Raw genomic sequence first — 13,571 nt, forward strand, 5'->3', positions numbered from 1 at the left:
GCAAATTCTAAACTGCATTTTTACTCCCTTGAAGGGCACTGCTGTGGAAAAGAACAACACTTGAAGGGTTGTTCTAAAGTAAAGTAACAAAAATGAATCCTTTCTTGAAGGGCCCTTTCACAAGGCTGTAAGCGAAAGGTATATTCATACAGTTATGCTATTTCCCCCATAGTATACACACTTTAAGAGCTCTGCACTTTGGAGTGATTAGGGTATAGGGAGGATCACATTCAAATGGGATGCAACCCGATCTGCTGTAGCAAATTAGTCACATACATTTTATTTATTTTGACATTTTTAAGAGATTCACATTGTTTATTTAAATATTTTAATTTTTATTAAAATGTCTCCCGTTTTTCTGCATGACAAGAAGGGAACCTATATATTTGTGAACGAAAGGGGCTTCCCTGCTGCCTCCCTTCTGTGCATGCCACTGCTATAAACTCTAAGCCACATGACAAATGTTAAAAAAATTAGAAGTGCTGCCTCACATAATGACATATATATTTCCTCCCATTTAAAATGCAAATCAGCATGGTGGCTTCTACAAATTATTTGTAGCTTGTTAGCAGTAAAGGTGAGGCATGTTGTATTTATACATAAAAAATGTAAATCCAGGGCTGAAACCTAAAATCAACAACAGATGGAGGCCAGCTGTAATTTCATCGACTAATGCTTCAGAAATTATGCATGTTGTACACCTGTCTCTTTGCAATAACATTTATTCAGAGGTGTGTGGGTGTAGTTGGAAAGCCAGTCAAAAATAGGTTTGTAAATGTACAGTTGCTTTACTATCTTTACTTTCTCTATTGTGCAAAAGTAAATAGAAATATACTTAAAATTGCCATATGCCAGTGGTTAGATTATTAAAGAAAAGTTGTTTAGCAACACACAACCAATCATACAAGTATAAACCTAGTTTAATATTCAATGTCTTTGTGCAGTCGCAAAAACTCATGCTCTGTTTAAGGTTTCTGTAGTGATGGCAAATGCGATAACTGCCTTGATGAAAAGACAGTTTTCTTTTAGTGTGTGTTTTTGTGGCACGTTTCAGAAGGTGAAAGACAAACAGAGCTGATTTGCTTGGTAATTTTCACAGAAATCAGCTCAGTGACAGATGTGTGTCCTTCGCAAGCTGTATTCGTTGAATCAATGTTATTGACACTGCAATAAAAACGTTAACCCGGGGTTTACAGAATGTACAATGTGAAGCCTTGGAGTAGATTCATTATTAACTTATGGTAAAGTATTAACAATGTGAAACATGATACAAGATAACCCAAGATTTCCAATATCCATGACCCATTTCAACAGTTTCAAGTCTGAAAAGCCCTTTGATGTGCGTTCATATTAGGGATGTGCCAATCTACCAATTTTCAACTAGTCAGTCAGTTGTTTGAAAGACTAGTCCACTGGTCAATGTTAAGGATTACAATCTACAATTAGGCTCCATTATGTTCACGTGAACAAATAAACAAATAAATAGGCTAAATAAGTATAACATCTTATTGCACAAAACTATCAAAGTAAGAAAAGGAAGAAATAAGAAAGGCTCTAATACTTATGCTTGTACTAGGCTTATTCGCATACGGAATGCAGAAAGATGCGCTTCAAGGGTGCTTTAGGGTGATCCTTGCTGCACATACAAAAGCACAGATTTGCAAGATAATATCTAGTTCATGACATCAAGCAGTTTAAATCTTATTTGTAACTATTTATTTAAGCAGTGTTAGACAGAATTAGAAAATGACGTAATTCTCTCCACAGCCCCTCGAGAGAATATTACTCACTAGGGCACTAAGACTAGAGATTTTGACATATAGTGTACACTCACCTAAAGGATTATTAGGAACACCATACTAATACTGTGTTTGACCCCCTTTCGCCTTCAGAACTGCCTTAATTCTACGTGGCATTGATTCAACAAGGTGCTGAAAGCATTCTTTAGAAATGTTGGCCCATATTGATAGGATAGCATCTTGCAGTTGATGGAGATTTGTGGGATGCACATCCAGGGCACTAAGCTCCCGTTCCACCACATCCCAATGATGCTCTATTGGGTTGAGATCTGGTGACTGTGGGGGCCATTTTAGTACAGTGAACTCATTGTCATGTTCAAGAAACCAATTTGAAATGATTCGAGCTTTGTGACATGGTGCATTATCCTGCTGGAAGTAGCCATCAGAGGATGGGTACATGGTGGCCATAAAGGGATGGACATGGTCAGAAACAATGCTCAGGTAGGCCGTGGCATTTAAACGATGTCCAATTGGCACTAAGGGGCCTAAAGTGTGCCAAGAAAACATCCCCCACACCATTACACCACCACCACCAGCCTGCACAGTGGTAACAAGGCATGATGGATCCATGTTCTCATTCTGTTTACACCAAATTCTGACTCTACCATCTGAATGTCTCATCAGAAATCGAGACTCATCAGATCAGGCAAAATTTTTCCAGTCTTAAACTGTCCAATTTTGGTGAGCTCTTGCAAATTGTAGCCTCTTTTTCCTATTTGTAGTGGAGATGAGTGGTACCCGGTGGGGTCTTCTGCTGTTGTAGCCCATCCGCCTCAAGGTTGTGCGTGTTGTGGCTTCACAAATGCTTTGCTGCATACCTCGGTTGTAACAAGTGATTATTTCAGGCAAAGTTGCTCTTCTATCAGCTTGAATCAGTCGGCCCATTCTCCTCTGACCTCTAGCATCAACAAGGCATTTTCGCCCACAGGACTGCCGCATACTGGATGTTTTTCCCTTTTCACACCATTCTTTGTAAACCCTAGAAATGGTTGTGCGTGAAAATCCCAGTAACTGAGCAGTTGTGAAATACTCAGACCGGCCCGTCTGGCACCAACAACCATGCCACGCTCAAAATTGCTTAAATCACCTTTCTTTCCCATTCTGACATTCAGTTTGGAGTTCAGGAGATTGTCTTGACCAGGACCACACCCCTAAATGCATTGAAGCAACTGCCATGTGATTGGTTGATTAGATAATTGCATTAATGATAAATTGAACAGGTGTTCCTAATAATCCTTTAGGTGAGTGTATATCGCAATATGTAAATATCCATGTGCGCAGCATGGTCTTATCTATCAGTGGGCAAGGCTTCACGTGAGACTGGGAGAATTAAAGTTGAGTTTAAAGCGCTATATATTCTTTTCTTCAGACAAGCGAATGCTTCCTGTGGCACGCGCCAGCAGGCTTTCCGATATTTGTGCTCCAGAGACAGGACAGCTCAGAGTGGAATTCCTCGTGCTACTCAATCATTTTTGTCCCAGGAGAACCTCAAATGGAGAACAAAATCTCCACAGAATGGGACGACTCTCAAGCAGGTCAAGAAAAGGAAGATGAGCTTGTTATTAAAATACAGTAAGTGCGACATGGTGTACAGAGCGGAAGAATGTAATCTGCAAACTGTTTCGCATGAAGATAATCACTATACAAGCAATCTGTTTTGCCACCTCAAAATGAGGCACACAAAAGAATATTATGAAAGCCAAAAGATGAACTCTGCATTAATTCGGTTATTTATTTATTTATCTTGCAAGAAGTGATACTTATTTCATATTTATTTTCTTCAAGAAGTGTTTATTTTCTGTGTCATTGCTCTGAGAAGCTCTTAAGTTTCTTGAGCAACATTTTGAATAATTATGATTATAATTTTGGTCAGTAACATTTTTAACTGATATGTGGCATACTTGAAGACAAGTTGTTTTTTATTTATTTATTTACTTGACATTGTTTGACTTGTTCCAAAATAGAGAGGAAGTAGTTTTAATTTATAAACTATTTAATTCACTGACTGGAGTTCCAAATATTGCCATTACAATAGGGTTATTTAATATATAAACCAATTTTTATTGATTTTCCAGAAAACTTTAACTATACTATAACTATACTCATAGAAGAGGATGTTATGTTATGTATCCTCACACACTCTCTTAATTAATTTGAGAATTGCATCTCCCATTAAAAGCACCACCTCTCAAACCAGCTCTGTTTGTCTTTCATCTTCATACCACAAAAAAAAAAAAAAAAAATAAACAAAACACGCAAAAGGAATACTCTCTCTTCATCATGGCAGTATATAGTGTTTGCCATCACTGTTCAACATTTTACCCATACGGACGGACAACGTAAAAAGCGAGTGAGTTTTTGCAACTACACAAAGCCCAATAATATTAAAGGAGCACTCAGTAATTCTCCTAAAGACATGAATTGAAATTCTGCAATATACTGTATGTAGGAAATTATGACCACTCACATTAAAATGAAGGCTCCAGTCATATCAGGAACCTTATAAAAAGCTGTTTTATTCTACATGGAGAGGGTCCGCACATGGGGGTTGCCATGTTAGAATCACATGCTGGCCGAATACTACTCGCTTAATCTCAGTAACCGTCCTGTTATTTGACACTTTCACTCATTGATTAAAGTAATCATAGCTGTGAATACAACATTTCGAAAATGCCATCTGAAACCGAAAACTGTTGATTTTAAATGATGCTGCATCCAAGCCACTAGGTGTCAGTGTAAGTCCAAGATAGCACAAAAGACAAAAGTTACAGAGTGCACCTTTGAATGAGGTAAAAACTGAGGCATTAAATGATTGGTTGTGTGTTGCTACACAACTTTCTGTGACATTCTAACCACTGGCATATTGCTAGCCCTATGCAATTCATGGCGATATTAATACATGTATTGGTTTTTATTTAATCAACCAACTTATCAGTAATCAGCTGGCTTTCTATCTTGTTTCTGAACAACCATCTAAGTCACATAATTCCATAATTTGACAACTATAAACAGCCATTTGGCTCCTAAATGTTTCAGTTTAGGACCAATGGCTCTGTAGTCATTTTTTAGTCTGGAGCCCTGAATTTTGGTTTCTAAATGTCTTTTTGAATTTTTATGTGGCTGTGTCAGGCTGAATTCACAGCAGAAAACAAATTGTCCTTGGCACAAACCAAGTTTATTCATCCATATTCAAGTGAACCCATATTTAATGTAGCCTTGGTTGTTGTTTTTTACCTTGTGTAGTTTTGTTCTTGGTGTTTTAGGATGAGGGCATCTCATGTAACCTGTCCATGTTGGCATGTACCTATGTGCCAAAATACAGAAAAATCTTGATTCGATATGCAGCATCAACAACTACAAATATGGGAAGCATTTTCTCCCTTTTGATAGTTGATAAGGTTGTTTATTTTGCTGTCTTAACAATGGAACATTACAAAGTTGCTGTCCGCTACCCAACAAAACAGAACAGAACAGAACAGAAAAGAACAGTTGAAAGCTACTGCTACAATACTGCTCTAAAGTCTAAGAGTATTTAAAATGTTTTGCCCTTTTAATTAATGCATGAGATAAAAGAAAGACTTTGAATCACTGCATCCACTGCTATTATCATCTGTTTTGGGGTTATTTCCATAACGCCTGGCTCAGAAAACAAAAGCGTTGATCAGTGCCTGGAGAGCACCCATGAGACGATCTGTTTTATTAAATGATCCTCCATTAAGTTCCATGTATTTGTGCTGTAGACTTGTGCATTTAAACAAAGTCTTTAATCTTGCGCAGGCATGGATAACAGAAACAATGGAGAGTAGAGAAGAGATTATGATGAAAACAACCATGAACTTGCGCACAGCCTGAGAGGGGCTTTTCATTGCAAGCTGAGATGATACAGGCAATGAGCCTTTGAAAGACATTGGAATGATTCACACAGCTTTGGTTCCTCCACTGCATCTGGAACATAACAAACCCATCCTTACTCAGCTGGAGATCTTTTTATTTTTTTATTTGTATCATTAAAAAGACACCTAAAGCATTTGTAAACTGTCAGAGATGACATATTTAGGAGTAAGCCTGTGAGATGGGGACAATATTGTTAACTATATCGACATCTGGGCGAATTCACTAAAAAGTTGTGCCACTTTTGCGCATGGTATTTCATAAATAAAACAGTGCTGAAATTTTAGTTAAAGTAATTTGGCTGAAAGTAATTGTCACTTCCTTTCTATGTAAATTAGGCTTAAAGTAGATTGTGCTTCATTCACAAAATTTGCCTGGAACAATATACATTACATTGCGCTATTAGCGCCAGATGAAAGCATCCATCCATCAATTTTCTATGGCTGCTTGTCCTATTTAGGGTCACTGGAGCCTATCCCAGCTGTCTTGGGCTGAAGGCAGGGAAACACCCTGGACAGATTGCCAGTCCAGATGAAAGCAGGTGATTAAATACATTAAATACAAGAGATGTCTGTGTACATCTTCATCATGTAAGCAGTAATTATTCAAATAATGATAAAGAACATTATAACCCGGCACATATCCAAATGCACAGTGTAGTCAAGTGCACTTTCAGCATGTTAAAGAGATAATTCAGGAGTCTGGAACACAGTAGTCAGTGATGCTGTTCAGTCCTGCCAAAGTGTGTCAAATAATGGTGTTCTGTTGCATCTTCCACTAAATGGTGCGAAAAATCGGCCTGCAAGATTGGAATTGTGCATGCAAATTGCATTAAGCAGTGATATTGTGGGAGCATTTGCGCCATTGCCTGATCTGCATAATTTCTTAATTGAATCGGGCACTAAACATGTGCAGACAGCGCTAATAACCGGCACTTTTACTGGGCACAATTCATTCTTTGTGAGTTCACCCCACACTGTTGGAGAAATCAACCTACCAATGGATAACTTACAGGACATGTATAGTTATCTCTGCATATTAAGCTGGCATAGGAGAAAGTATTTTAACCCTAAAATGCATATGTGGGCCAAAAATGACACAGCCCTTTATTTTTTTAATATAATTTTTACATGAATTGTAAAAGTAAAAGTTATTTTGATCTGACGATTGAGGTGTTCTTCAATTAAGGTGTCTTTGACCATTTAAATTATAAGAGTTTGCATCTTTACCCCTAGAATGCAAGGGCCCTATATGACCCATATGTGTTTACTTTGGTATTCAAAATTTATTAAAAATGTTATTACAGTTTAAATCCATTGATTGTTTTAATTTTCCATCTGTTATGTAAATAAATGTATGTTAAATACCATGCTCATATGTATGTGTTGTGTACAAGTATACCAAGCTTTCATTCAGCCTCAATTTTTATCCAGAGCACGACATTTTACCTATTACAGGGACAGTTCCCACGGAGCAACCTGACAGCAAGAGCACAATGGTAATAGCACCTGGACCACTTCTTAGTTTGATTTAACCCGCACACACTTTTCTTTTTCAGTATGACTCACCACTCCAAACAACAAATATAGCTACATAGAGAAATATGGCAATATACAGTACATAAGGTTGTCATTTTACAATAGTTTACATATTACTGTTATACAGGCTTTTTATACTGTTACCCAAAACTAAGTGCTTGTAAAACTCTTTAGAATTAAATATGATATATCAACCATTTTAAAATGTAAATTATAAATAAAATTATCATTAAAAGTAATTTTCCTTGAAAAACAAGTAGTTTGATAAAGAATACAGACACACATGCACATTTTATAATAATAATAATAATAATAATAATAATAATAATAATAATATAAATATACATTTTATTTATTAAGTACCTTTCTCAAACTCAAAGGGCTACAACACAAATACAAAAAAATATACAAAAGCAAAATAACATTAATTATATATATATATATATTTAAAGCAGTTCAACGTGGGAGCATTCCTAATAGCAGTACAACTGTATGAGTTTTAAAATCAAAACGTTCATGTACAGGAAGCCAGTGTATTTGAGAAAGCACAGGAGTAATGTGTTGACATGGTGATGTATAAGTGAGAACACGAGCAGCTGAATTCTGAATGTATTGTAGTCTATTAATGGAGTTTATAGGGTAAACCTCAAAAAGTGTGTTGCAATAATACATTCTGGAACTAATAAAGGCATGTATAAGCCTATCTGCATCAGGCAACAAGTCATAAAATGTGGTAAAAATGTTGATGTGTGCATCTAATGTTAACTGTCCATCAAAGATAAAGCCAAGGATGCGTGCTTGATTAGAGAGAAGTACCAGGCTATTATCAACTGTCAATTTAAAATTATTACACTTCTGAGTAGCTGCTGGTGTATCAATGTTTAGAATATTGGTCTTAGAACAATTTCGTTTAATAAAGTTAATTTCCATCCATGTTTCTATTTAATGCACAGTCAGTTAGAACTGTTGTGGTGGATGTAATATAAGGCTTGGAGCTGATGTAGATTTGAGTGTCATCAGCAGCAGTGATACCCTAAGCCATATTTCTTGATGATGTGGGGCAGCATGTACTGTAAATGCTGAACTATATGGGACCCGAGACTGATCCCTGAGGAACACTCTGACAAACCTTTGCTGCTTCCGATTTGTTGTTTGCCAAGACAACAAACTGGGATCGATTAGTAAAATAGGATCTAAACCAATCCAGCACAGTACCCAAAAGTCCAATCCAAATCTGCAGCCTTTTCAAGTAGAATGGTATGACAAACAGTGTCAAATGCAGCACTGAGGTCTAACAAAACTAAAACACTACAGGCTCTGGAATCAGCTGTGAAAAGTAGGTCATTCATGACTCTAACAAGAGCAGTCTCAGTATGCCCAGATCTAAACCCCGATTGAAAAGGTTACATAAATTTATTAAGTGACAGGTGACTGTGAAGTTGTGCCGCAACGACATGTTCAAGAACCTTAGCTAAAAATGGGAGATTTGAGATGGGTCTATAATTTGAAAGGTCAGACATGTCACACTCAAGATTTTTAAGGACCGGTGTGACAGCCGCAGTCATAAAAGACAATGAGACAGTCCCAGTATCAAGTGAAGAATTTACAATTTCCATAACGAGGGGGCAGATAGCTACCAGGTATCCCTTAAGAACAGGGGTAGGTGGAGGGTAAAATATACAAGTAGCTGAATTTATCTTCATCACCAATTCAGAGATAAAATCATTATTACCAGTGGCAAAATGAGAAAACACAGCAACAGGTACATTCATTGGTAAAATCTCAATGGATTCAGATGGGGAGCAGATGCAATATAATTATAATGTTCTGAATTTCATCAGAAAACTTATGTAGGAACTCTTTACACTGTTCAACAGAAAAACATGTAGGTGAATTGGTAGGTTTTAGAAGTTTGTTGATATTCTTAAACATACATTTAGGATTTGTAGCACCATTACTAATTACTTTTGAATAATGTGCTTCTCTCTGCATTAAGAGGATCATTATACTCAGTCAGGTGATGCTCGAACATGAACTTGTGGACAGTTAGCAGGGCTAGACTGGTAATCTGGCATGCCGGGCATTTTTCCGGTGGGCCGACGCACTTTGGGGCCGATCAGGGGAGGACTGGCTTTTGGGCCAGTTGCTATGTAAAATCCCAATTTCTTTTCCAAGTCCAGCCCTGACAGTTAGGCCCGATTTTTGTATATTGCCGCTCATTTTGTCTAACTAACCTTGAGTGCCCTTAGCTCAACTGTGTGCCAGGGAGATGATTTACTAAAAAATACAAACTCTCACCTGGGGGCAAACACATCCAATATATATGATAAGGCGAAGTTATAATCATCAACAGAGCTAATTAAAGGATGCTCGGAATCAGAGCGGGAGAAAAGGTCATGATCAATACGTTTGACATTCCTAAAAATTATAATATGTAGAAGATCTTGAAGAAGGAGCAGCAATATTAAAAGTAAGAAGCTTATGATCACTGATTATCATTTCAATAATCTCAAGCTGGTCAATATCAACACCAACAGAGCAAACCAAATCCAGTATATGACCAAATTTATGAGTTGGGAAGTCAGCATATTGAATGAAGTTAAAACAATCCAGCACATCCAGAAAGTTTACTGCACCATTACAATTTGGGTAGTCCACATGGATGTTAATATCACAGTTAAAATCATAGCTGGACAGATATAACTAACAAGTGTCAAAGGTTCTATGAGTTCAGAGAAGAACACAGGATTTGGTTTTGGAGGACAGTAAATTAAAAGAACAAGACCAGGGGATGCACCATTAATTTTAAAAGCAAGACATTCAAATGATGAAACACTGGGTACTGTTATTTCCATAACAGGCACAGCAGATCTTTAAATAACAGCAAGACCACCACCTTTCACAGTAGAACATTGCTTTTCAATGTATATGTAACCCAGTGGGGCACTCATATTTAAATTGAAAAGTCATTTGACTGATGCCAGGTTTCACACAGACAGAGAAAATCAAGGTTTTATTCCACAATAGCATCATAAATTAATGCTGATTTCTTGTTCATTCAACATACATTCAGATGAGGATGTTTAATAGTTTTGAGACACGCCGTGTCACTGCACTTGTCAGCACAATTCTATGGGTAACATAAGTTCATTGAACAGATGCCACGGTTAATATAGTTGTCAGAGCACCTGGAACTGGACCACAAAACATTAATGCCAGCGCCTGTGAGATGAAATTTCCAAAGTGATCATAAAGTTCTTGTCACAAAAATATTAGGAGGTGAATGATGATCCAGATTGAGGAGTTCAGAAAGAGAGAACCTGATGATGGCAAAATCGTAATGTTCAAGGTGCTGCTTCATAAAAAGTCTAATTAATATGAAAATATAGATGATCATAGAAAACATTTAAATCTGCATGGTGTCATTAGATAAAATCTAGATGTAGCTACATTGGATCCCAGCACATTGGACCCTGCACACCCAGTCCTAATAGCGAGCAGTCTCCAGCCCAAGCAGAGCGACAGCAATAGTACCCAGCACCCAGATGATCAGGCCTAGCAAACACAGGCACAGATGGAGAAGTGTCCAGCGTCCTCTCCCTCTCAACTTTTATAGGGGTAAAGTTGCATATGCATTCTAGGGTTAACATTAAAATAATTAAACGCTTCACCTTTACAGTATATTTTTTTCTTAATCTTACATTTCTTTTGGCCACAATGTCTTTGTCAAAAGAAAAGCTTCCTGCTATATTTTATCGCAGTTGTAAAAGAGGGTCCCAAAAATGGGGGCACCCATTCTGTCAGGCACAGAGGCCTGACAGAAGCCTGGCCCCCCCAGTCACAGTCCACCCCCCACACACACACACACACACAAACCCTTGAATGATCACGATACCCTGCCTACTAGTGAACCCAGAATTAAAGCTATTTAGGGAAATGAGTAACCTGAGGATGTTGTTTAAAACCAATGGGTACTAAAGTACCAAGGCCTCTGCTGTATTACATTAACTGTAGTGTGCCTCATTTGTAAAGTGTCAACCTCTCCCCTGTTGTAGGCAAAAGCATTAGATCTATTTGATGTTCTGTTATGGATTGTGCTTTCGGGGGCTTGTGGGGTTGTCAGGGAGTGTGTGGACATGTGTGTTTGTGTAGAGGATCAAGTTCTTTTTTGTTATGGTGTGTGGTGCTGTTCTGTTAGTGGTATGTCTGTGATTTCTCCATCTCTCACTCCTGTCCAGATTGTGTTTGTTATAGCTGGCAGATAGAAGAAGCTGTAGAATAGGAAATAAAGGCAGTGCCGCAGGCCCTGACAAAAGCTGAATTTAAATGTTATCGTGATTTCAAGTGGATTGTGAAACTGATCATGATGTTTCACTGACACTATATATGTTTACTTATCTCCCTGGTTGTTCTGCATGGTGTATATAGAAATTATATATTTTCCGACATGTTCTATGCGTTTAACCGTATAGTCTAGGGAGTAACAAGTTTTGATAATTATTTGCTCTGTGGTTCACACTCTTAGGCCATTTGCTTGCCAACATAGAAATGCCTTTTAGAGGAATAGCTCACAAGCACTTGATGAACTACATTATGATACATTTTTAAAAATCCCAGGGACCTTCCATTGGGTCCCTGCAAAAGACATAATTGGGCCATGCAAGCAGAAAAACACACATCCGCTGGTTGAATAAATTGGTGGTTATGGTGTCGTTTCTAATGTTTCTGTGTGTTTCTTTTGTAGACACATAGAGAACTGGACAGGATTGCAGATTCTTAAGGATGTTGACATGGAACTGTACACAGGACTCCAGAGACTGTGAGTATTCTAAAACTCAATCCTTAATGATCATATGTTCATTAGCAGATTGCACAAAGTGATTGCTGGTCACCAGCTTATGTATGTTGTGTTTCAGATGCTGGTGAGCTTGTGTCTCAACCAGTATTTAAACTAGCTTAACCAACTTCATCAGAAAGACAATGCTGGTCAACCAGCTTCACCAGCTAGACCAGCAACAAGCCAGTAATAATTAGCAGAACCAGCCTAGACTAACATGGGACTTGCATCCTGGTTCACCTGGCCTTTTTAGCAGGGAAGTAAAAAACAAAAAAACAAAAACAAATCTGCATTAAACAGAGCATAAGGAAAACTCATTTGTAAATAATGTGAATGAGCCCCTTTTACACCTGACATTAATATGTGATGTCGGATCACAACTGGATAGCACATGATCACATTAAAAGCCAACAAAAGCATCCAAGACGCATTGTGATCGGACCACTGAAACCATAATTGCCGGTGTTCGGGGATGGCTTTTGACCACATTCACCGTAAACATGCGAATGCATTTTCATTGTCCACATACAGCTATGAACATAATTATTTATGTAATGAGGTTGCTCTACATTAATTAATATTTTGAATTATATTTATAAAATTCAGTAAATTATGGAAAATTTACCTCTGATGTATCGTGTCGTTTTCCATTTTGTGTGGATAAGTGCAATTGGATCTCTATCTGATCACACTGGATATGAATTTTAATGCAAAGTGTGAATGCAATTTAAAGGGATTCACCCCAAAATGAAAATGCTTTCATCATTTACTCACCCTTATGCCATCCCAGATGTTTATGACTTTCTTTATTTTTCTGAATGCAAAAAAGATTTTTAGAAGAATATTTCAGCTCTCCATACAAAGCAAGTGAATGGTGGCCAGAATTTTGTAGATCCAAAAAGGAGATAAAGTCAGCATAAAAGTAATCCATAAGACTCCAGTGGTTTAGTCAATGTCTTCTGAAGCGATCCAGTTGGTTTTGGGTGAGAACCGACCAAAATACAAATTTTGGTCTCTTTTTAAAGATTGGAGATTGGGCTGGCCATGACAGGGTCTTGATCCGGTGGTCCTCCAACCACTCCTTGTTTAACCTAGCTGTATGCCATTGAGCATTGTCCTGCTGGAAAAACACAATCCTTAGAGATGGTGAACATTGCCAGAGCATTGTCAAGTTTTCTTCCAGGATAACCTTGTATGTGGATTGAGTCATGCGTCCGCCACAAAGATGAATCTGTCTGACTCCAGCCTTGCTGAAGCACCCCCAGATCATCACTGATCCTCCACCTAGTCATTTAATGGTTAGACTGAGACCTGAAGAGGCCTTCAAGCTACAGTGTCTTTCATCCACTGTGAAATTTGGTGGAGGATCGGTGATGATCTGATGACCTTCTGCTCTGACAATGTTCACCAACTCTGAGGATTGTTTTTTTTCTAGCAGGACAATGCTCAATAAAGTCACCCAACAGCAATGTGAAAGACTGATACAGAGCATGCCAAGATGCATGA

The 13,571-nt window shown here is 37.9% G+C and overlaps 1 protein-coding gene across 2 annotated transcripts in view; it reads left to right on the forward strand.

Annotated features, from left to right (window-relative positions):
- ntrk3b (neurotrophic tyrosine kinase, receptor, type 3b) overlaps positions 1-13,571 on the forward strand; it is a 210,110-nt gene that overhangs the window by 20,794 nt on the left and 175,745 nt on the right. For both annotated transcript variants that reach the window (XM_052092076.1, XM_052092085.1), the window contains exon 2: positions 11,973-12,047. In XM_052092076.1, coding sequence (XP_051948036.1) covers positions 11,973-12,047 — 75 coding nt within the window. The remainder of the gene's footprint in view (positions 1-11,972; positions 12,048-13,571) is intronic.

Source organism: Xyrauchen texanus, chromosome 2 (assembly GCF_025860055.1).
Source record: "Xyrauchen texanus isolate HMW12.3.18 chromosome 2, RBS_HiC_50CHRs, whole genome shotgun sequence".
NCBI lineage: Eukaryota > Metazoa > Chordata > Actinopteri > Cypriniformes > Catostomidae > Xyrauchen > Xyrauchen texanus.